This window comes from Hypanus sabinus, chromosome 13, assembly GCF_030144855.1.
Source record: "Hypanus sabinus isolate sHypSab1 chromosome 13, sHypSab1.hap1, whole genome shotgun sequence".
NCBI lineage: Eukaryota > Metazoa > Chordata > Chondrichthyes > Myliobatiformes > Dasyatidae > Hypanus > Hypanus sabinus.
The window spans coordinates 90,461,281-90,483,174 of NC_082718.1; the positions used below are offsets into that span (position 1 = coordinate 90,461,281).

General features: G+C 40.3%; 1 protein-coding gene across 2 annotated transcripts in view; it reads right to left on the bottom strand.

The window, feature by feature from the left end:
* Nucleotides 1-1,427: 1,427 nt before the first annotated feature.
* LOC132404120 (sarcoplasmic/endoplasmic reticulum calcium ATPase 2) overlaps nucleotides 1,428-21,894 on the bottom strand; it is a 102,061-nt gene continuing 81,594 nt past the window's right edge. Inside the window, exons 13-21 of one of the 2 annotated variants that reach the window (XR_009515425.1) lie at nucleotides 20,536-20,754; nucleotides 18,415-18,750; nucleotides 16,701-16,921; nucleotides 15,357-15,559; nucleotides 14,123-14,208; nucleotides 13,094-13,227; nucleotides 10,765-10,882; nucleotides 7,247-8,906; nucleotides 1,428-2,231 (exon numbers count right to left, since the gene is read on the bottom strand). Coding sequence is in view for 1 of the 2 variants with exons in the window: in XM_059988172.1 (XP_059844155.1) it covers nucleotides 2,203-2,231; nucleotides 8,786-8,906; nucleotides 10,765-10,882; nucleotides 13,094-13,227; nucleotides 14,123-14,208; nucleotides 15,357-15,559; nucleotides 16,701-16,921; nucleotides 18,415-18,750; nucleotides 20,536-20,754 (1,467 nt within the window). In the remaining variant the exon portion in view is untranslated. The remainder of the gene's footprint in view (nucleotides 2,232-7,246; nucleotides 8,907-10,764; nucleotides 10,883-13,093; nucleotides 13,228-14,122; nucleotides 14,209-15,356; nucleotides 15,560-16,700; nucleotides 16,922-18,414; nucleotides 18,751-20,535; nucleotides 20,755-21,894) is intronic. The other variant, XM_059988172.1, reaches the window with a different exon arrangement.

The following is a 21,894-nucleotide window of genomic DNA, read 5'->3' on the forward strand; positions in this document are numbered from 1 at the left end:
GCCTGACCAGCTGGGGTCCTCCAGGGGTGGGTGATAGAGTGAGTGAGTGAGAGAGAGAGAGATATTGTGCCTTGCACCACAGGTATCAAGGCACAATCAAATACAGATTCTGAGGAGGAAAGGTCAAGGAAATCACAGTGAGCTTTAGGGAGGGTGTCAATGCAGATAGTGCAAATGTGGATTGGAGAGAGAAATGAACAGCAGATGTAGCAGAGGGGGCAGGTGGTGTGTAAAGCCTGTGAAGGTCACAAGAGAAAAGAACTTTTGGAAGACATGTTAACTTGATTTGGAGACAATTGGATCAATAGAAATCAGTGAGAGGAGATGATAGAGCAGGCATGAATTGGAAGGGTGACCTGAGAATTAAAAGTAGGTGCTCACTGCCTTTTAGCTGTAGATGGGGTTGAACAAACTGGAAGGGGGGGGGGGGCGGCTGTGCTGAAAGCTGTTGGCACTTTGGGCAAATGTTGGTGGGCGCTGATGCTTTCTGCTGAAATGGGTGGGGGCAAAAGGGGAGGTTAATGCTTTGCTGCTCCCTTGTGTGTGGGGGAGAGAGGGCTTTGGGGGGGGGGGTGTTCTAACATTTTTCTGTCATTCTCTTCTGTTTTTGTGAATGTCTGTGAAGAGTAAGAATTTCAGATTGTATACTGTATACATTCTCTGATATTAAATCATTGAATCATTTCTCTCTCGAAGCCACTGAAAGTGTGAACGGGCATACAGCAAGGGTGCATGTCACTCAGGATTTATGTTCAGATTGGAACCTTTGCCATGAGGTTTAAGCTACAAACAGAATAAAAACAACATCCAAGTTCTTTATGCTCACTTGCCATGTTTGGCTACACAATGCATTTAGTCATACTTGGAAATTGTGCACCAAGTTGAATTTGAGTTTGTGCTTGCTTCTCCAAAATGCAGATTCACATTTGAATGTTGCTGTTGGGTTTCATTATTTTCTTTAACAGCACCAGATGGAGGCCTCAATAAGATAAGAGAACTAGAAACAACTGAACTAGGGAATACTTTACAGAGGAAAGTGTGGAAGCCAGAATTATCCAGAAATCCAGCATTACATGGGCTTCTGTCCACGCCTGGGTAATGAGTCTTCAAATAATTACTGAATGCTTTTTAATCAATAATACGGAGACACCCTTACTTAACGCACTTTGATCTGAAACAGAACATTTGAACCAAATGAAAAAGTGCTATAATCTTTCAGGAATGTTTATTCACCTGTATTCCAACTTTTATGCAATGGATCATATCTTGGAATTCTGGACAAGCAATTGTACTTTAAGAATTTCTCCTCCTCCACCCACAAATCATAACACCCTCTCCCAACCCATTTAAAAATTTGTGTGAAAGAGAAATGGAAGACATTACTACACTTTTGATTTGCCCTTAAATAGGAAATATCAGAGAGGATGTAATGTTGAGTAACTTTATTTACCTGAATTTACGAAATGTGTCTGTTGCATGTTACAATGTCAGCACTGAAATAAACATAGGATCTTATTTACAGTTTTCAACATTAAACATGCTGTTTTCTGGAAAATGACAGGTTCTTGTTATATCTGCATCACAATATTCCGATTGCACTAACAGTTCTGTTAATGCAATACAACTTAAAATTGTTAAATTACAGTGCAAGAGGGAATTCTCTCATTTTGCCTCACATCAAAGAGAAAAAAAAACTTTCCTTAGAAAAAAATACATTGAGTTATGAAATTGTCAACCTACAGGATGTAATTTACAGTTCAAACATTCATGATTTGTATCTTTTCTAAGTTTTTCATAAATATATCTGCATTTGTACATAGCCATCTTTATAAAGTAGTTCTTCACTGTCATGATGACCTAACACACAGACTCTGTTGCTTAACAGAAGGCGTGCATTTCCATAATGTACAATTTATAAATTCAATAAAATTCTACACACAGATGTGGGTCCTCCACGGTGGTGACTTGTCATTTTAGCAAAGAACATTTCTTCTCTGGGAGTACTGTAAAGTTCATGAGGATGTATTGCACAAATGTACAGTTTCTCTGAAGTCCTAAATTTTTTTTTAAACACACTTTTCCTCCAAATAGCATACTATCGTTGCACATTATACATGCAATGGTCTTGGTAGTTGTGCTTAAAAACACACATGCACGCGATAACAAAAGAACCTTAGATTTCTGCAAATTGTTATAAGGGAATTACTTGCTCTCCTCTTCATCTTCCGGAGCTGTTGAGAAAATGAGAAATAATAATCAGCTTAGATGCTCAAATAATGCATTGTTTAAGAGTAATTAAGCTTGCTCTAGAAAAAGGAAGCAAGCAGAGTGCTGGACACTGCTTACCGACGATGATAGAAAGCATTTCCAACAGAAGATGAGAATACACAAGCCATTCTGAGGAACGTGAATCACATTATTTACAACAGGCAACTTTTGCTTTGTAAACACTTAAAAGCGACCGTGCTACAGATAGACATCACATACTAGGTTATAAAGGGACTGTGAAAGTGAATGAACCATGCACACAAAGACTGTCATTAACACTTATAAGGGAGAAAAGAATGACAGAATACAGGCACCGTGTGCAAATAGTGCTGTTAATACCAATAGCCAGTTGAAAGCAATGCAATATTTGTCCCCCAATTCGTAATAGTTTATACTAATTTCACTATTTCAGTTCTTTCATAGATTTTTTCTTTCAGAATTATCAAGCTGTACTTATGCTCCCCCCCCCCCCCATATTTCTATTAAAAATTTGTTCCTCTCTGCAATGCATATAGCCAAATAGGCAATGTGCTGAATGCCATCTGCTGGGCTTATTGTGGTGATCACCTCTTCACCTTCCACCCTATGAATTTATCATTAATGGGGCTAAAACAAGAGTTGGGCAATAGAGGTTCTCGGCGAGTTTGAACATCTGTTTAATTCCTCCCTACCGCCACTCAAGGAGATTCTTCAGGTACTTTTCTATATACTTCCGTTGTCCTCAAGTCCCTCACTCAAAACATTTACAGGCAAACTTCAACATCAAGTAGGGTTTCTTGTTTTTAGCTGACATCCAATATTAATGAAATGGGGGGGGGGGGGAATGCTGGCAGATCATTTCTTCACCGATAATCATTTGGAGCACTCTAGTGAAATCAGTACATAATGTTGATTAAAAGTAAGAATATCAATTTAGTTGAGGCATCCCAACCAACATGCATTCTCAATGATGGGAACTGAGCAGATTTCTGCAACATCCTCTCCACTTGAGTTTAGAACATTTCTTAAAGCAGGATTCAGTGAAAAGCTGCTTCTCTGTAATTCCTGCTGCATGAAATATCGCCTTTCATTGGAAGATTGGTGTTTGAAAACTGATATTTAGTACAGACCAAAGCTAAATTAAACAAAGGTGTAATGAATAGAGAGCTGCACTGAAAGCAGAGGGCCCTATTCATCTTTCCCTGTACTCCTCCCAACTCCTATACAAAGCAAAAAAGAATGAGCTAACAGAAAGGTAAAAATGCTTAAATATTAAAAGCATTTTATTTATTTTGAGGGAAGACAATGCTGGAAATACTCAGCTGATCAGGCAGAACCTTTGGGTGGGGGAAAACAAAATTTAAAGGATGTATAAAAGCAGTTTAAAAGTTATCAATTAATACAGTAACACCTTCCACGAGTACATGAAAAAAATGCACCTAAACAAACATCGGTTTCTTAGGAGGTTGGGGAATTAATTATGCAAAATTGTAGTGTAACTTTAGTTCTGATTAAATGGTAGAGGCACTAAAGGCATCCCAAAGATAGCAGATAATGAAGGGGTCACAGGGAGGGTAGAATGTAAAATAACCTCTTCCCCTAGAAATGTAGTTCTAGGCAAACTATTGGGATGAAAGGCAGACTAGTCCATTATATCTGAAGGACCTAGAGTTTTAATAAAGTGCTTCTGGAGATGGTGGATCCAATGGCAGTAGAGTTATAGAAGACTACAGCTCAGGCCCATCTAGGTCAGCAAACACATTAATCTGCCTATTCCTTCAACCTGCACCTGGACCGTAGGTCTCCATACCCTTCCCATCCACATACCCATCCAAATTCCTTTTAACTGTTGAAATTGACCCCAGATCCACCACTTCCAGTGGCCAGCTTGTACTATACTTGCACCATCTTCTAAGCAAAGAAGCTCCCCCTCCTGTTCCCCTTAACCCATGACCTCTAATTGTGGTACCACCCATCCTCAGTAGAAAAAAACCTGCATTTACCCTATCTATACCCTTCAGCCCCAACAACATCCTTGTAAATTTTCTCTGCACTTTTTCAATCTTACTTACGTCTTTCTTATAGGTAGGTGACCAAAACTGGACACGGTACCTCAAATTAGGCGTCTCCAACCTGTTAATCAATTTCAACATAACATCCCAACTCCTGCACTCAATACTTTGATTTATGATGGCCAATGTGCCAAAAGCTCTCTTTATGACCTTATCTACCTCTGATGCCACTTTCAAGGAATGATGTATCTGTATTCCCAGATCCCTCATTTCTTAGTGCCCTACCGGCCACCATGTTAGACCCTGCTTGGTCCTTCCAAACTGCCACACTTCGTAACTGTCTGCACCAAGTTCCATCTGCCATTTTTCTGGCTGGTCTACATCCTGATGCAAACTTTGATAGTCTTCCTCGCTGTCGACTATACCCCCAATCTTGGTGTCACCCACAACCTTGCTGATCCAGTTTACCGCATTGTCATCCAGAGTACTGATATAGAAGACAAACAACAATGGACCCAGCACTCATCCTGCAGCACACCACTAGTCGCAGGCCTCCAGTCAGAGAGGCAACCATCTACTACCACTCTCTGGCTTCCTCCACAAAGCCAATGTCTAATCCAATTTACTACCTCATCTTGAATGCCAAGTGACTGAACCTTCTTGACCAACCTCCTATATGGGACTTTGTCAAGGGCCTTGCTGAAGTCCATGTAGACAACATCCACTGCCTTGCCTTCAACAACTTTCCTGGTAACAACCAAATTTTGTAATCTACCAAAATTCCTGGGGGCAGAGGAGAGGTAACCCCTGACCTTTCAAGATGAGGTGACAGAAAACAGGCACTATAACGTATATCCATAATTGCAGAAGTGCTAGAATTCACTATTGAGATATTAGCAGGATATTTAAACATCATTAGACAAGGAAACAGACAATCAACATGCTTTTATACAAAAGAAATTCTGTCTGACTAATTTAGTAGAGTTCTTTGGGGATAGCTAGAGAGGAAACAGTGAATGTGGTGTATTTGGATTTCCAAACACATTTGAAAGGTTGATTCATAAATGGGTTAACCACACAAGGTAAGAGCACATGTTGAGGATAATATGTTGGCAAACTAACTCAACATTAAATAGACAGGTAGGATAAATGGATGATTTTCAGATTGGTACTCAGGAGCTGTGCTATGGATTCAACTATTTACACTCTAAGGGTAGTAGAAAAATTTGGTGATAATACAAAAACAGAAGGTAGGTTTAGCAAGTTGTAAGGGGGACAAAGTTTATAAAGAGCTGCTGATATATTGAAGTCAGTGGGTAGGAAGTTGGTTGATGGTGCAGAATGTGGACTAACATACAAACTTAAAAAATTGTGAAATTGCAAAATATTGAGAGTAAAAAGAATGTGGGGTCCAAGTATGTGAAACGCAAAAAACTAGCATAGAGGTAACACAAGCAACGACAATGGCTGACAGAGCATAGGATACAAGCGAGGAAGTTTTGGTGGAACTTCACAGGGCCTGGTTAGACTGTAGCTGGAACACTGCAGGTAGCTTTGGTCACCCTGTTTAACAATAGCTGCACTAGATGCAATGGAGCGAAGATTCACTAGAATGCTTCCTGGGATGACTATTGCCCCAATAGTTCATCAGACTTTAGAAGGATGCAAGATGATTTTACTTCAATTCATAAATTAAAATGCTAAGCGGGTTTGGCCCACTGGATGCTGAGAAGTGTTTTCCCCTGGTAGGGCTAACTAATACTAGAATACACAGAAGAGAGGGCCATCAATACAGACGCAGGGAAGAATTTCTTTACTCAAAGGGCTGCATTCTTTGGCTTTCTATCCCAGACAGCCTTGGAGATGAATCATTTAACATATTCCAGAAAGAGAATATATCTTTTTGGCAGATATTTAAACTACATGGGAATGAAGAGAGAGGTGCAAGTACAGGATGTAATCACTCATTGGAGGAGGAGACAGTATACAGGTGTAATTGATCATTCCTGCTAATATTTTTGGTTCTTAAATAGATTTAAGATTTCAGGTCACTGACATTTTCATTAGCATTGCCCAAACTACTGGGTATTTCCAGCATATAGTGCCTTTTATCTTTGATTTCCTACAATGACGGTTTCAGGATTCATTGAATTGTTTTCATTAAGTACAACCTATGGCCCAAGCTGCCTTCACAAATCACTAAATCACCAACAGTCCAGATCAACTTTTAAAATTAGCTCAAGGAATTTATCTTTCATGTTCATTTGGTGTATCGTCAAAGATGCAGATGGCTTTCAGAAGAAGTGAGGGAGGGGCTGATCTCAAGGTGCCACTGTCAATCCTTTAGAACCTTGCATTCACACTGGGCCATACCTCAATTATCGAGAAAATGGCCCAACATAATTTTGAGTTATTTAGTGATACATGCCATCTATGTTACCGTTTAATGCTGAAAGCAGCTGAAGTGACTGCCCCTTTTCAACTGTGGAACGTTGAAATAAACAGCTTGCAGTAAAATCAGGTTTCCTCTTTTTAAATTACTCATTTTTTTCTTGAAACAAAAAAAGTCAGGATATTTAGCTGTTAGAAAGTTCTCAACTGCTTTCATCCAATTTCTCCATCTGGATTAATGTGTTTGAAAGCAAAGTGTTACCATACAAACATGCTGTAGGCTGTCTGATCCAGGATTCAGATACAATTGCTATTTATACATTGACAATGTATAATTTTACAATTTACTAGCAATAATCATATAGCAGAAATTACTTCTAATCCTAAACAAAAAAAAACACTTCTCTCCAGAAAAGTACTGCATTAAATACATTAAATTTTGCAACAAAATGAACTGATTTTAAGAATAATTTATACATGCTTTAAAAGATCCATAAAGTCACATGCATTGACGTAATATACCAGAATCCTGGACTAAACGCAGGATAGAGATCTAGAATTGGAATGAGGCAATTACAAAATGTAAATATACTCACTTTAAATGATGGTTTTTTTTGGAAGGCGTTGAAGAAAACACCATTGTTAGGTTTTGTTAACACATGAAAAAACCACCTCACTTAAATTTCACTTTAGAAAACATGCTTTAGAACACTATAATCCAACATTTAGATTATTACAACTGTAATAAGTTAGTATGATGATAGTATGTTAAAATTTACTTTTTAGTTCTATACATTATGTCAAATGAGTATTTGGTTGTGTGCTACTTAAAGCTTGCTTCTACATTTTCTAGTTTTAAAATATCGCTGTTTGCATGTTTGTGCCCAGCTTGAAGCATCTAAACATAATTAGCTTTCAGCTACTTAAGTGTTCTCAAATACACATGAGTAAAGTATTTCTCCAAACCTTGTTCAAATTTATGTGAAAATTAAGAGTTTAACAAATAAGACCTAAAACAATTTAAGATTCGGGGTTTCTGTATTGCAACTATGAATCGGCCTGGTTAAAAGAAACATGGTGAAATTCTTTTTTCTCAGTCCAAAACATTTTATTTTTTTTCTCTCTCTCTTGACATCTGAATTAACCCTCGACTTATTAACATTCAAAGTGAAGTGGCAAAAAAGAAATTTGCTAAGACCATTACAATATACAATTAGTGCTTTAAATAAATATTCTTTAAACTTACTAGAAGAACAGAAACAAATAAAAAGCAATAGAAGGCTGGGTGGAGGAATGTTGGGGGGGGTGTGGGGTCGGGGGAAACAGTGTGTTCTGCACAAAAACGGATCAGCGTACCTCAAGCAGACTGTAGACGCGACTGAGCTGAGAACACAAATGTTTATGGGAAATAAAACCAACAGCAGACTGAGGTAGCAGTACTCTGAGTGCAGAAAATAAGCAGTTTGGACTAAAACCAAACGAAAAAAGGACAGAAGGCACAAAGTCTAAAATAGAACCCGACCAAAATAATCATCAGGTGACAACCTATGGAATTATTTTTAAAATTTTTTCCCCCAAACAATTTAACATTCTGAAATAATTGTTCCATATCTTCAGCCAAATAAAAACACAACCATTGTCTCACTGGTTCTTAATTTATACACAAAAGATGAACAAATTAGTAAACAGAAGACATCTGTACATGCTGTTTCATCTACAAAACCAAAATACTGCAGAAAATAGTATTAATCTCTGTACACGTCAATGCACAGTTTAATTTTTAATTTTTTTTTAAAGTTGTGTAAAAATCAATCCTGTTTCATTTAAGTTCGGAAAAAATATTAACTTCATCCATACATGGGATCATATGAAATTCAGCAGAAACAGACTCTTGGAATCAGGTGTTTAAATGATAAAAATTTTGGTAGAAGTTAATCAAATGCCATGTCTTTTCCACGAAACTATTCCACGACAGCTCTATTTCAGTCAAGACCAGAACATTTCAGCAAAATTAGTGTCTGTACTGTAAAGCCAGATAACCAGAGGCACAGAAATGAGTACAAAAGGCCAGGAAATCCCCTCTGTACATGCTGAGAAATCACACTGTTTGCCACTAGGCAGAGTATACTCTTTACCCGGTTCAAGGTAGTTACGAGCAATAAATTTGAGTGTCTCGTCCAGCAGAATGACAGGTAGAGAGATTTTCAGAACCATCAGCCACTGCGTTACATCTAGTGGTGTAATTTGGAAGATGAGCTGAAATGAGAAATCAAATGACTGCTTTACTCTCTTCAGAGACTTGAAATAACCCGTAAAAACGAACCAAAGAACAAAGCCTAATTTTCATTCTAATTACTGAAACACAGGCAATTACAATAAAACTCTTCTGGGCCGTTTCTAAAAGCCACCTGCAAAACCGGTCTATGCGTTTAACTCTTAATACTCCTCTTCCAATTGTTAAAAGTCTAAAGCCAAGAATTAAGCTAAAAGCGAAAGGTTACCATTATGAAGAACGGCTTGAAAAGTGATAGGATTTTTTATAATGGGATGGAGACTGGTTGTGGGAGGGCAGAAGGTCATTACATATATCATCTCCAGAAAAGTTTAGAAAGACTAAATATAAAAGGCTGCTTGACAAGCAAAAAACATAACTCCCAACTAGTTACTACCATAAAAATGAAAAATGTTAAATTAAATGCTTTTCTTTATAATCATGACTTACAGGAAGAAAACTGTTCTGCTATGGCAGATGCAATGGAAAGGATTATACCTTTGCGGTTAAAGAATTGACATTATCTTGGGCAATGATGAATTTCCTCCTTTACTAGTCTGAAATCTTAAGAGTCTGAAATCCTTGATTCCATCATCTCTCCTAACCAGAAGCTGCAGTAAGGGTGTAAACTTTGGAGTAACAATGTGCATTTATCAGATAATCTCCCCTGATTAGGGAAAAGGTTAGGTTGCCCAAATTTAATGAACCACCCATTTAATCATCAACTATCACATCTCAACGCATGTATGAAAAATGAGACTGCAGAGAAGGAAATGGGATTTGCGCTTTATACATCAAAAGGACTAAATGGCTAGATATTAAAAGCAAAAAGAAAGGAATTCTGAATTAGGTTTTAGATAATTACTTATTTTCCACCGCTGCCTGTAAGGAGTTTGTATGTTCTCCCCGTGACTGCATGGGTTCCCTCCCACAATCTAAAGATGTACCAGTTGGTGGGTTAATTGACCATTGTAAGTTGTCCTGTGGTTGAGCTAGGGTTAAATCAGGGGGTGGGGCACAGCTCGAAGGGCCGAATGGGCCTATTCTGCGCTGTTATCTCAGTAAACAAACAAAATATTCATGAGAAGGAAGGTGAAATAAAGAGACCAGAATAAGATTATGAAAGGGCTTGATGCACTACAGAGTGAGGCTTTTCCAGCAAAACCCCAAGGATGGTACTGCAACTTCTAGTAAACCACATCAGATTTTTTTTTCTTTCTCTCTTGCAAAATGATATCAGACGTGGGCGGCACAGTAGCGTAGCAGTTAGCACAAGGATTTACAGTTTAGGAAGATCTGAGTTCAATTCCCGCCACTGCCTGTATGAGTTTGTATGTTTTCCCTGTGGCTGCGTGCGTGGTCTTCCTCTGGGTTTCTCCAGTTTCCACCCACAGTCCAAAGGTGTACTGGTTGGTAGATGAATTGGACATTATAAATTGTACCGTGGTTAAATTGGAGGCATGGGGGGGGGTTGGAGATTGCTGCCCAGCGAGGCTCAAAAGCCTATTACGCGCTGCAGCTCAGTGAGTAAAAGTAATCAAGCAGCTATTATTAATGAGATGACCATTTGAGGGGATTAGACCACCAGAAGAAGCATTTAAGCATCAAGGGAACAAACACTAGCAACCACGATGATAGCTGGTAGCTACTTAGGTAGCAAATTGTTTAAAAGAAACATGGTTTACATGATCAAGTATGAGAAGTATTTGCTGGCAAAATAAGTTTTCAGAATACTTCAGAGCAAAGTAATAAAGTGCTTGAATGAACTTTTCCAGAAAACAGAACACTTATATACAATCAAGAAAGGACACAAGGTGAAATATATAATGCCGTCTGACTAACCGGTAGAGGCTCCACATATATAATGAGGAAGTGAAGAGACATCGACAGGCAGATTGAACCCAATAACCAAACATTTTCCCAAGGAGGCATCTTCAAAAGTGACTGGTTCTCTGATAAACTGAAAAGAAAGCAATATTATAAATTAACTCATCGCTAAAGTTGGTTTAGATTACTTATTTAAAATGATCCTTTGTGCTCATTGCACTCGGTTGAATCATTAAATATACTAACAGGCCAGTTTAAAAACTATGAAAAGCATGGAGTTCTAGGAGATGGAATTATTTATAGATTTTTTTTAAGTAAATTTTTTCCCAGCAAAAACAAAGCTGTAGAGCTATTTTTAGGGTTCATGCTTCATTTTCTAATGGAGAAGAATTCCCTTTAGATTTTATTTGTTTAAATGAATTTGTCAGACACAGCGTCACAGGTCACTACAGTCATACGCTGTAAATCACAGAACTATTCCCTTCAGACCACCATCAATACCAACCGTTGTACCGTCTACGTCGGGCTGACTCAAGCGCGTTTCTGGATGGTCCATAAATGGCTCTGCTTTCCAATCTTAGTGTGGAAAAAGAATACCTCATACCCATGGCCCTCTTTTCAGACGCCTCACCATGGGGAAAAAAAAGATTTATTACTATATATCCCTCGTAATCAGCTCGCTCCTCAGCTCCCAGGAAAACATATCCAAGTCCATCCAATCCTTCCTTGAAACTGAAAAGCTTCGATCCATTCGACAGCCTGGTGAGTGCCCAGTGCAATCAACTCATTCCGATCGCACCAGAACCAAAACTCCACTGCGGCTTAACCAATGCTACACAAAGCTATAACATGACAACTCTGCCCCTACATTCTGTGACCCAGCTGCTAAAGGTAAGCATTCTATATTCCTTCTTTGCCACTTTCAGGGATCCATGGAGCTGCAGCCTGAAGTCCCTCTGCTCATCAGTACTCCCTCGGCCAGAACCCTACAATTTACAGTCCCTGACCTTCCAAAAGCATCATTATCGGGATTAAATTTCACTGACCGCAAATCAATTAATTCCATCAATGACGATTAAATTCTGCTCTACTCTTCAGCTGATTGCAGGATGCTACAAGCTGATGATAATCTTTCTTATTATTTACAACATTCGCAGTTATCACAAAGCGAGCATATATTGTCATCCATATTCTGAATTAAGTGGCTTGCCAGCAAATGGGAAGGGGTAGAGTTTCACATTTAGACCAGACTAGGATTTAAAAAAAACAATTTCCCCATTCTTAGAGAAACTTAGTTAATCACATGGGTTTAAAAAAATCAAGTCATTATTTTAAAACTTCTAGATTTGTTCTATTACAATAAGTTAAATACCCAAATTTGGTAATGGCAGTTAGAGTTCTCATCATTAGCTGGGTCTCAGAATTTCATCTTTTCCACCTCTCTCCCAGCTTCTCATTTCATCCCCCACCCACCTGCCATCCTCCACACCTGGTTTCACCCATCACCTTCTAGCTTGTACTCCTCCTCCTCCTCCCGCTTCTTATATTAGCTTCTGCCCCCTTTCTTTCAGGTCCCGATGAAGGGTCTCTGCATGAAACGACGGCTCTTTGTGCCTCTCCCCAGATGCTGCCCAACCTGCCGAGTTCCTCCAGCATTTTGTCTGGGTTGCTGAATGACTGGCCCAATAACCCCATTAATATAACTGCCTCCAAAACACATAAATCAGCCAGCTAGCTCTGTTCTAAATATACAACAAATGTATGATGACTAACCTTTCAAGATTTTGCAGTGGAAAACCTGAACATTGAGTAATGTCTCCAATCCACCTCACTAACCCTCACAACCACACAAAACTACCACTCGCGGGGTTGAGGAATCAGATTCTGACGTGATACATTAAGCCTATCATCTATACAAACACAGCTTTACAAGCGCCAACATTTTAAATTATTTTTTGAACTTAAACGTTACTTCACATTAGCACAGAATAACCAACTATGTAGTTCTAAACATCTGTATACGTGAAGGTGCCAACACAGAAAGCAAAGCACTCGTCTGATTCACAACTTGCACATTTATTACTTCTAGTGACACATCCTAGCCAAAATAACCTGCAGTATTTACCCAAGGAACACATTTTTAAAGCACGCCCTCAAACATGATGCATGCCACAATTACATAAGTCCACTATTTTTTTTAGAAGAGTCATCAGTGCACGTTCAATTACCTGCTTCAACACGACAAAGTGCAGATATTTTAACATAATTATGTTTTTACTTCCCACAGCAGTCATTGTAAGCAGAAAGCCTACCATTTTGAGGTCAGAGGAGCAACGCTTCTAACCTGTTAAGGGCGTTACACATCTCGATGGTCACCAAGACAGAGAGCGCCATAGTCATGGGATAAGGAGATTCAAATATTTCACAGTCAATGCCGTCGAAATCTGGGTTCTCTGGATTGCACTGCAAGAAATGGCTCTACAATAAAGCAAAGACATAGCAACAAAATGAACAACAAAGCTTTTAATGTTTCCATAGGCAAGTGCATTTTGCCACTTACATAGGTTATAATTGAACCGGTATTAGCCCATTACAGCAATGTGGAGCAGCTTGGTCTGATGTTTTTTGCAGGATTAGTTCAGCTAAAATTAACTTTTTGTTGCTACACGTACATTGAAACCCACAGTGAAATGCGTCATTTGCGTCAAATCGTATCAGTGAAGACTGCAAATGTTGCCACGTTTTCTGGTGCCAACACACTGACCTTGACTGTTCATCTTCGGAATGTGGGAGGAGGCCCACACGGTCACGGGGAGAGCGTAAAAAAAACTCCTCACACGGAACAGCGGGATCTGAACCCGGATCGGCAATAGCCAGCGCAGTCAACCAATTTGCCAACCATGACAATATTGTGCCGGGGGGTGGTACAGAAGGTAAGTTATTTATAGCCTTATTTTTATTATCCAGTGACATGCCAAAATCTATATACATGGCATTTAAAAAACAACTGGTACAACCGCGATGCAGAGGAAGGCCTGTCAATTTAAGCTCAGAAGCTTGAGTTGGTTGGGTGAAGTCCCGGGGAACTGCCTGCATGTGGCGAGCGGCACCCTCTCATGATCTTCCAATAAAGTCTAAAGTCATAATCTGTTTGGAGGAAACTGGCCTTTACACAGTGTGCCTCAATTACAGGGCACTAAAAGTACATGTCGTATGATTGAATTCGAGAGCTTTTAGCTAATGCAAAACTTTTAGTTTACTGCCTAGCCCCACAATTACACTTGAGCGCCTGAAGATAAAATGTGCACTGTTAATCTCCAGGCAAAGAATGCGATGAAGAGCTTACATATTAAAAATATAACTAATATGTTACCAGCTGGTAATAAGTAATCCTCGGTCCATCCTCAGCCGCTATAAACCACCATGCAGCAGCACCAACTGTAGCAGCTCCCACATAACCTGAAAATAAAACAATTCCAATAAAATCAGTTTAGAAGTAGTGGATTTTATGTTTAGTTAGTATATCATAACAGGTAGTACTGACATGAAAACTTGCAGCTAGGACAGGATGGCCACACTGCTTCCATTACTGTTGCACTTGAAGTGCTACAACCGGGATCCAAAGTGTCAAATTAATGCAGCCGTGCTCCCAGGCAACCCAATGTCCTCATGAGATTACATTAGCTCTTCGGATTTGCAATGAAAACTGCCAGAGTACCTTTCCATAACCTCCACAATTAGTCTGTTCCCACAAAAGTCTTTAAGCACATTTGTCACGCGAGCACCAATAGAACTGCTGCAGCCGAGGACTGCAGATTCAAAAAGAAATCAAATAATTCCTGTGACTGGACCTTATTTGTAAATGAAGAGATTAATTTGAGGGGATAGCAGAAGTTGTCCTGAAGGGCCCTTGGAAAAGTAACAAGATCCAAGTACAAAAAGCTGATTTACAGGATCGCATTTTTGAAAGGGAGTTAAAGCTTTGTAATAGTTTGAGGAACTTTCACTCAGGTTTGTACTGAGGTGAAGGATTACAGGTGTACAGCGCGGAGAGCATCCTGACCGGCTGCATCACCGCCTCGTGCGGAGGCTCCAATGCACGGGAGTGGAAAGGGCTGCCAAGGGTGGAAGCCAGCTCCATCACGGGCACAAGTGCACCAAGGACCTCGCCAAAGGGCGATGACTCGAGAAGGTGGCCTCCATGGTGATGCACCGTCATCTAGGGCACACCCTCCTCTCGTCACTACCACCAGGGAGGCGGTACAGCAGCACAAAGATGCACACTCACCATTTTAGGAGATGTTTTGGGAACAGATCCTTCACCCCATGCCATCAAACTTCTGCACAGTCCACGAACATTAACTTACTATTTTACTCTCTTTTTGCATTAGTTATTTTTGTTTTAAAAATTATCATTGTCGCTTATACTAATTTATGTACTTGACTGTATTGCTATTGCAAATCAACAAATTCCACAACACGTGTGAGTGTTAATAAACCTGACCTGACCACTGTTTAGCCCAAATTCAGTTAGTGGAGGTGAACAAAGAGGGAAAGCCGTTTCTGGCTGAGAGTGACCCCTTCGCCCGCTCTAGTGAAGTACTCACATCCAATAGCCATGTAGCGGAAGAAAAGCCAGCCGCTGATCAGGGACTCCTTCGGACTGCGTGGTGGCTTGTCCATGATGTCCAGATCAGGCGGATTGAAGCCTAGCGCTGTGGCAGGCAGTCCATCAGTCACCAGGTTCACCCACAGAAGCTGTACAGGGATCAAAGCCTCAGGAAAGCCCACAGCTGCTGTTAGGAAAATACTGCAGGGAGAAAAACAATATTCTAATTGCTCTCAATCCTACAAGCCTCTTGTCCAAATTGTATTACTTTTTATTACCCTTATTTCAATAAGATACATTTATAAAAAGCAGACAATCAATAAATGCGGTATTAAGAATAAAGCAAAGATTAATAGATTGCCCATACTTCTCACTCTATCAATACCTACTTGAAAGAGCACTCTACAGATTAATGGACCTTGTCCTAGTCTCTGGTCCAAAACAATTTCTGAAATCTGGATTAATTCCACAAATTCTTCCCCAAACATTGGTAGCAATGCAAAAACCTTGTTTCTATAAATATTTCTCAGTGCTTAATAGTAGAAATGAAAGCGGTGGTTCAGATATTGTGTATCTACGCACATCACCATTAATCTAGGACAATTTCATATATTCCAAGAACAGACCAGAATTAGACATATTGTGTTTGGTAGAACCTGGCTTTACCTTTCCTGGTTCAGCCACAAACTGTTCCCAAGCTAAAAGACAGCAATGAACTTGCTGCACGAAACAAAAATGATGTTTTTTTTAACACCCTGCTCTTCACCAGTCAACCAATGTCAGAGAGCCAGACAGGGAAAGGATTGAGAGTCAAAGAGAGCGAGGGATTGTTAACTAATTTGCAGAAGCTAGTGCTGTGCATTGAAGTGATGCTGCCATGGTTTAGCTTGTAACTGAGAAAGAGGAGGGGGATGAGGATAGACCCTTATGGGACTCAGGAGGAAATGGCAAGGAGTAGAGAGCCTTTGGGGACAACTCACTGGTTCCAACTGGACATTCAAGAATAAAACCAGGCAGCCCTACTTAATTGGATAATGTGGAGATTGTGCTCTAAAAACTGCAGGCAGTTTGGTGCGGTAGTTTGGAAGACCTGCAATTGTAACTTTCAGATACAAGTGATTTATAGATAAGGAGTATATAAAGATAAGGTATAGATAAGGAATATATCTATATTCACTCCCTGCTTCAATACAAATAACAATTCAAAATACCACCAGGTGAGCCACAAAATGCTTTCCATTTAATTAGCATGGCTGAGAAATTTAGTTTAGATTGTTAGGCTTGAAATGAAATAGCCTGCACTAGGAATGACAGACATTTATAGCAGGATCATTTTTCTTACCAAACGACTTCTCCAATGTTGGAAGAGATGAGGTAGCGAATAAATTGTTTCATGTTGTTGTAGATAGCGCGGCCTTCCTCGACTGCTGCAACAATTGTTGAGAAGTTGTCATCTGCCAGTACCATTTCAGAGGCAGATTTCGCCACAGCAGTACCAGATCCCATGGCAATTCCAATCTCTGCCTTCTTTAGGGCAGGCGCATCATTCACACCATCACCAGTCTAAAGAACCAAAGAAAACCAAATGATGAGCAAAGATAGCTGAGTTTAGGAACCGTCATGTAGGATATTCACTGATAAAGGAAGCAAGCTAAAGATGAACATGTCTGAGCATCCAAAAGCTTTCTGCAAGGATCCAAATATTTAAGAGTGAGTACCTTGATCAAACAGAGTACAACACACACACACACACACACACACACAAATGGGATATTATTTCCCGCATTTTCATTTGGATTGGTGAACAAGGCAGGTGTTTGGCAGAGGAAGCTTAAATGGATACTCATTCATTTGATAGGAAGAGTGGACAATGGTCACACAGACCGGCCGGCGGTCACAAACATTAACAAGGTTACAAGCTACTACAGAGTAGGCTGACCCAGCAATGTGAGGAACCCTTCTGTGGTTGATATTAGGAGTTCCCATAGGCTGTTACAACTTAATCCATCCCCCTCAATACATAAAGAGAAAGGGACAATACTTCTCAAAAACAGTTATGAAGTATTTACATATAGTCTAAATTGTGAAAGTAATGACTAGGCTTTAACTTGGCAGAAAAGCAGAATGATTTACCGCTAGAACAAATCCTTTTCCAAATTTCATGTAAAGACATAGTTGGAATAAGGTCCAGAATGCTATCATTTTATCAACAAGTCCAGTGCCGCCTCAGAGCATGGAAATATTTAGTAGGATTTACATCTTAGAGATGAGGAAAAAGGAATCTTGGCTGAATTTTGGTAATTAATCCTATGATATTGAAGCCAATTCCAGAAACCCTGCCAAGATTAAATTACCTCTCCAGTCTCTGTTGCACACCGACAACTATCTGTGATAACAGAAATTCTACAATCTACAACTGGAAGATCTGAATAACCCATGCCTTCATACATAACATTGGTGGCAATAGCATTTAACACTAATTTAGCTTTTGCATTATTATGACTTGAAATCTCCTTGCTAAATGTCCACCACTTTTATTTATTTATTGAGATGCAGTGCTTCCAGCCTTTCGACTCACGCCGTCCAGCAATTCCCGGTTTAACCCTAGCCTAACCACAGGACAAGTTATAATAACCAATTAACCTGCCAACAGGTATGTTGTTGGACTGTGGGAGGAAACCAGAGAACTGGGGAGAAACCCACGCGGTCACAGGGAGAATGTACAAACTCCTTACAGGCAGCAGTGGGAATTGAACCTCGGTAGCCCGTACTGTAAGGCGTTGTGCTAACCACTACGCCATCGTGCCACAGTGGCAAAGTTTATTTAATGGATGGAGGGGCAGCAATGGTTTATGTAGTTGAACTACTATGCATATTAATGCAACAATCAAATATAGAGTGCATGAGAAGCTCATTTCCAAGCACCACCTTCTCCCTGTGAAGTCATTCCTTTTTATCTGCAAGATAAACAATGAGCCACTGAACTAAACAAGACTAAGAAGTAAAATACCAAAGAGTTACTGCAAATTGGAGCACTTCAAAAGCAGAGTTCCTACCATAGCAGTGATTTCATCAAACGCTTGCAAGAACTCCACAATCTTAGACTTGTGGGAAGGTTCTACCCGAGCAAAGCAGCGTGCAGTTAAGCAAGCATCCCTCTGCTGTGCTGGTGGAAGTTCATCAAACTCACGACCGGTAAAGGCCTTCTTTTCAACATCTTCCCGTTCGCTGAAGATTCCGATGCGCCTGCAAATTGCAACAGCGGTGCCTTTGTTATCCCCTGTGATCATGATGACCCGGATACCAGCGTGTCTGCACATCTTGATTGAAGTAGCAACCTCTGTCCGTGGTGGATCAAGCATACCAACGCAACCAACAAATGTAAGGTCAACCTGGAACGGGAATCGGTGCTTGCATTAAACAGCTAGCTACGTTTGTGTGAAGATTATTAACAGTACACATACATTGAAGCTGCACTTTACAAGGCTATACCAAGGAAACACTTACATAGATAAATGTCAACCTTTATTCTTGGCAACAAGAGAAGATGATTCTCAAAATGCCTCAACCTAGAGTAGGGGTTTCCAACCATTTTTACGCCTACAATTAACTGAGGGGTCCATGAGCCTCAGGTGGGAATTACTAACCTGGAGTGCCAATCTGTGGATGACAAAAACTTAAGAGGGATTTGGGACAGGTGCTAAAAAAATGGGATTAGCTTGAATATACATCTAGGTCAGTACAGATACGATGGGCCAAAGGGTCTTTCTTTTTATTGATTGAGATACAGCATCACAATAGGCCCTCTGAGCCACAGCACCCAGCAATCCCGCAATTTAATCCTAGCCTAATCAAGGGACAATTCACAATGACCAACTAACCTACCAACCAGTAGATCTTTGGACTGTGGGAGGAAACTGGAGTACCCGGAGAAAACCCACATGGTCATGGGAAGAACTCCTATCAGGAGGCGATGGGAATTGAACCTGGGTCCTCTGTACTGTAAAGCGTTGTGCTAACCAATACGCTACTGTGCCATAATCCCGTGCTGTCCAACTCCACTTAACGCAACTCTACTTTAATGTCACGATTTTCCAAAACCTGAAAGGAACTTATTTATTGGACAATCCTCTTAACACTCTTGGATTCTTCAATATTAACTGGATTTCATTTCCTTTGCCCTATAATCCAGTCTAGACATCTTTGAAGATGATTGGAGATTGGCAATCACCGATGGATTTGGAACTTGTATAAATGGAGGGATAACCCCATCATCTAGCCAATTTAATAGCAAAGAGAACTATCATTAAGGGCCATCGTAATATGATTCCAGAAAAGTGAGTGAGTGCTAAAAATGTTCTATTTGGTATGAAAAAACCCTTCCTAGTTCTAGTGGCATTTTAAAATTGTCTTACATTGTCACAATGTAAAGTTATTCAGAGCTGACTATGAACAACAGCATTTAATTGCAAAGCACATTAATCAAATTTTCTAATATTTGCTCAGTTAGAAGGGTTTATTTTAATCCTGAAGGTCTATTGCTAGGTATCATCACAACAGAATTCCATGCATTCCTGAAGTGACACTGTTATCCAGAGAAAATTTAAAACCCAACACACTCTGCTCCCTGCTGAGCGTAGTTCTGAAGGCCCACCCTCAAATGACAGTTTTCAAAAGGCCCTGTAGGTATCAATGCTATACAGACAATTGCCCCATTACACTACCTGTTGTCGTGCTTCCATGACCCACATCTGAGTTGATAAATCCGTGACAACTTGGAACACAGACCACCATAGCACACTGATTTCATAAATGTCCAGCTTAAACCAAAATGCACACAGTGCATTAGTAGGGGAATTAAAGGTTATGGGCATAAGGTAGGTAGCTGGGGATGAGTCCATGGCCAGATCAGCCGTTATCTTATTGAATGGCTCGACGGGCCAGATGGCCTACTCCTGCTCCTATTTCTTATGTTCTTATGACCAAGACATGCAAACCATAATAACCATTCAGGAGACTCCACAGATACTTGAAGATTACTGGAGAGAATTTTAGTGATATAGGAAATTGCCTTTTCTTCTAATGCATTTGACTGTCAAATATTTATAAATTAATGGAAAGTAGTTCCTTTTTAAGTACAGGTTACCATCAGCTATCTTTTAAAAATGATCACCTACCTCATAATTAATGAAATTTGAAGATTCTTCCAAATTCATATCTTCCCTCCTGACAGGATTATCACGTGTCGCCAGGGCCAAGCAACGCAGCGTATCCTTTCCAGTACCCCAGTCCTTCACAACACTCAAAATCTTCTCCTTGAGGGGCTTCGTGAGGGGAACCTTAGTGGTTCCAACACGAACATAGGTACATCTGTCAATCACACTCTCAGGAGCACCCTACGGAAGCAAGAGATGAACAGTTACTGTTTGTACCTGGCTGCACTGAGCTTATCATTCAGTGATTTTTCTAGCAATCTGCACTTTGAACTGGGGAAGCACATACAATCAAAGTTTGGTTTGAAGGGACCAATTTCAGGCAGCGATTCCATCATCTGTAATAGTCAGCGCTTGTGCGTACGTGCTTGCAGAGGGATCTCACTGAAACCTATCGAATGTTGAAAGGCCTCAATAGAGTGGATGTGGAGAGGGTGTTTCCTCTGGTTTGGGGGGTGGGGTGGGAGTCTAAGACCATAAGACAAAGGAGCAGAAGTTGGCCATTCAGCCCATTGAGTCTGCTCCGCCATTTTATCATGAGCTGATCCATTCTCCCATTTAGTCCCACTCCCCCGCCTTCTCACCATAACCTTTGATGCCCTGGCTACTCGGACATCTATCAATCTTTGCCATAAATACACCCAATGACTTGATCTCCACTGCCGCCTATGGCAACAAATTCCACAGATTCACCACCCTCTGGCTAAAAAAAAAATTCCTTCGCATCTGTTCTGAATGGGCGCCCTTCAATCCTTAAGTCCTGCCCTCTCGTACTAGACTCCCCCCACCATGGGAAACAACTTTGCCACATCCACTCATGCCTCTCGACATTCGAAATGTTTCTGTGAGGTTCCCCCCTCATTCTTCTAAACTGGATGTTTCATTCTAGGAGCGCGGTCCAAGAGCGGTCAAACATTCCTCATATGTTAACCCTCTCATTCCCAGAATAATTCTAGTGAATCTTCTCTGAACCTTCTCTGTCAGCACATCCTTTCTTAACTAAGGAACCCTAAACTGCACACAGTACTCCAAGTGAGGCCTTATAGAGCATCCCTCCAGACCAGAGGACACAGAGGAGGAATTTCCTTAGTCGGAGTGGTGAATCTGTGGAATCTGTTGCCACAGGTGGCTGTGGAGGCCAGGTCACTGGGTATACTTAAGGCAGAGGTTGTTAGAATCTTGGTTAGACAGGTCATGAAAACAGGAGGCTGGGTCTGAGGGGGAAACGGATTAGCCACAATGAAACGGCTAAACGGTCTAATTCTGTTCCCATACCTTGTGGTATAGGTCTGCTCCAACAGTAACAACACAAGACTAGAATTC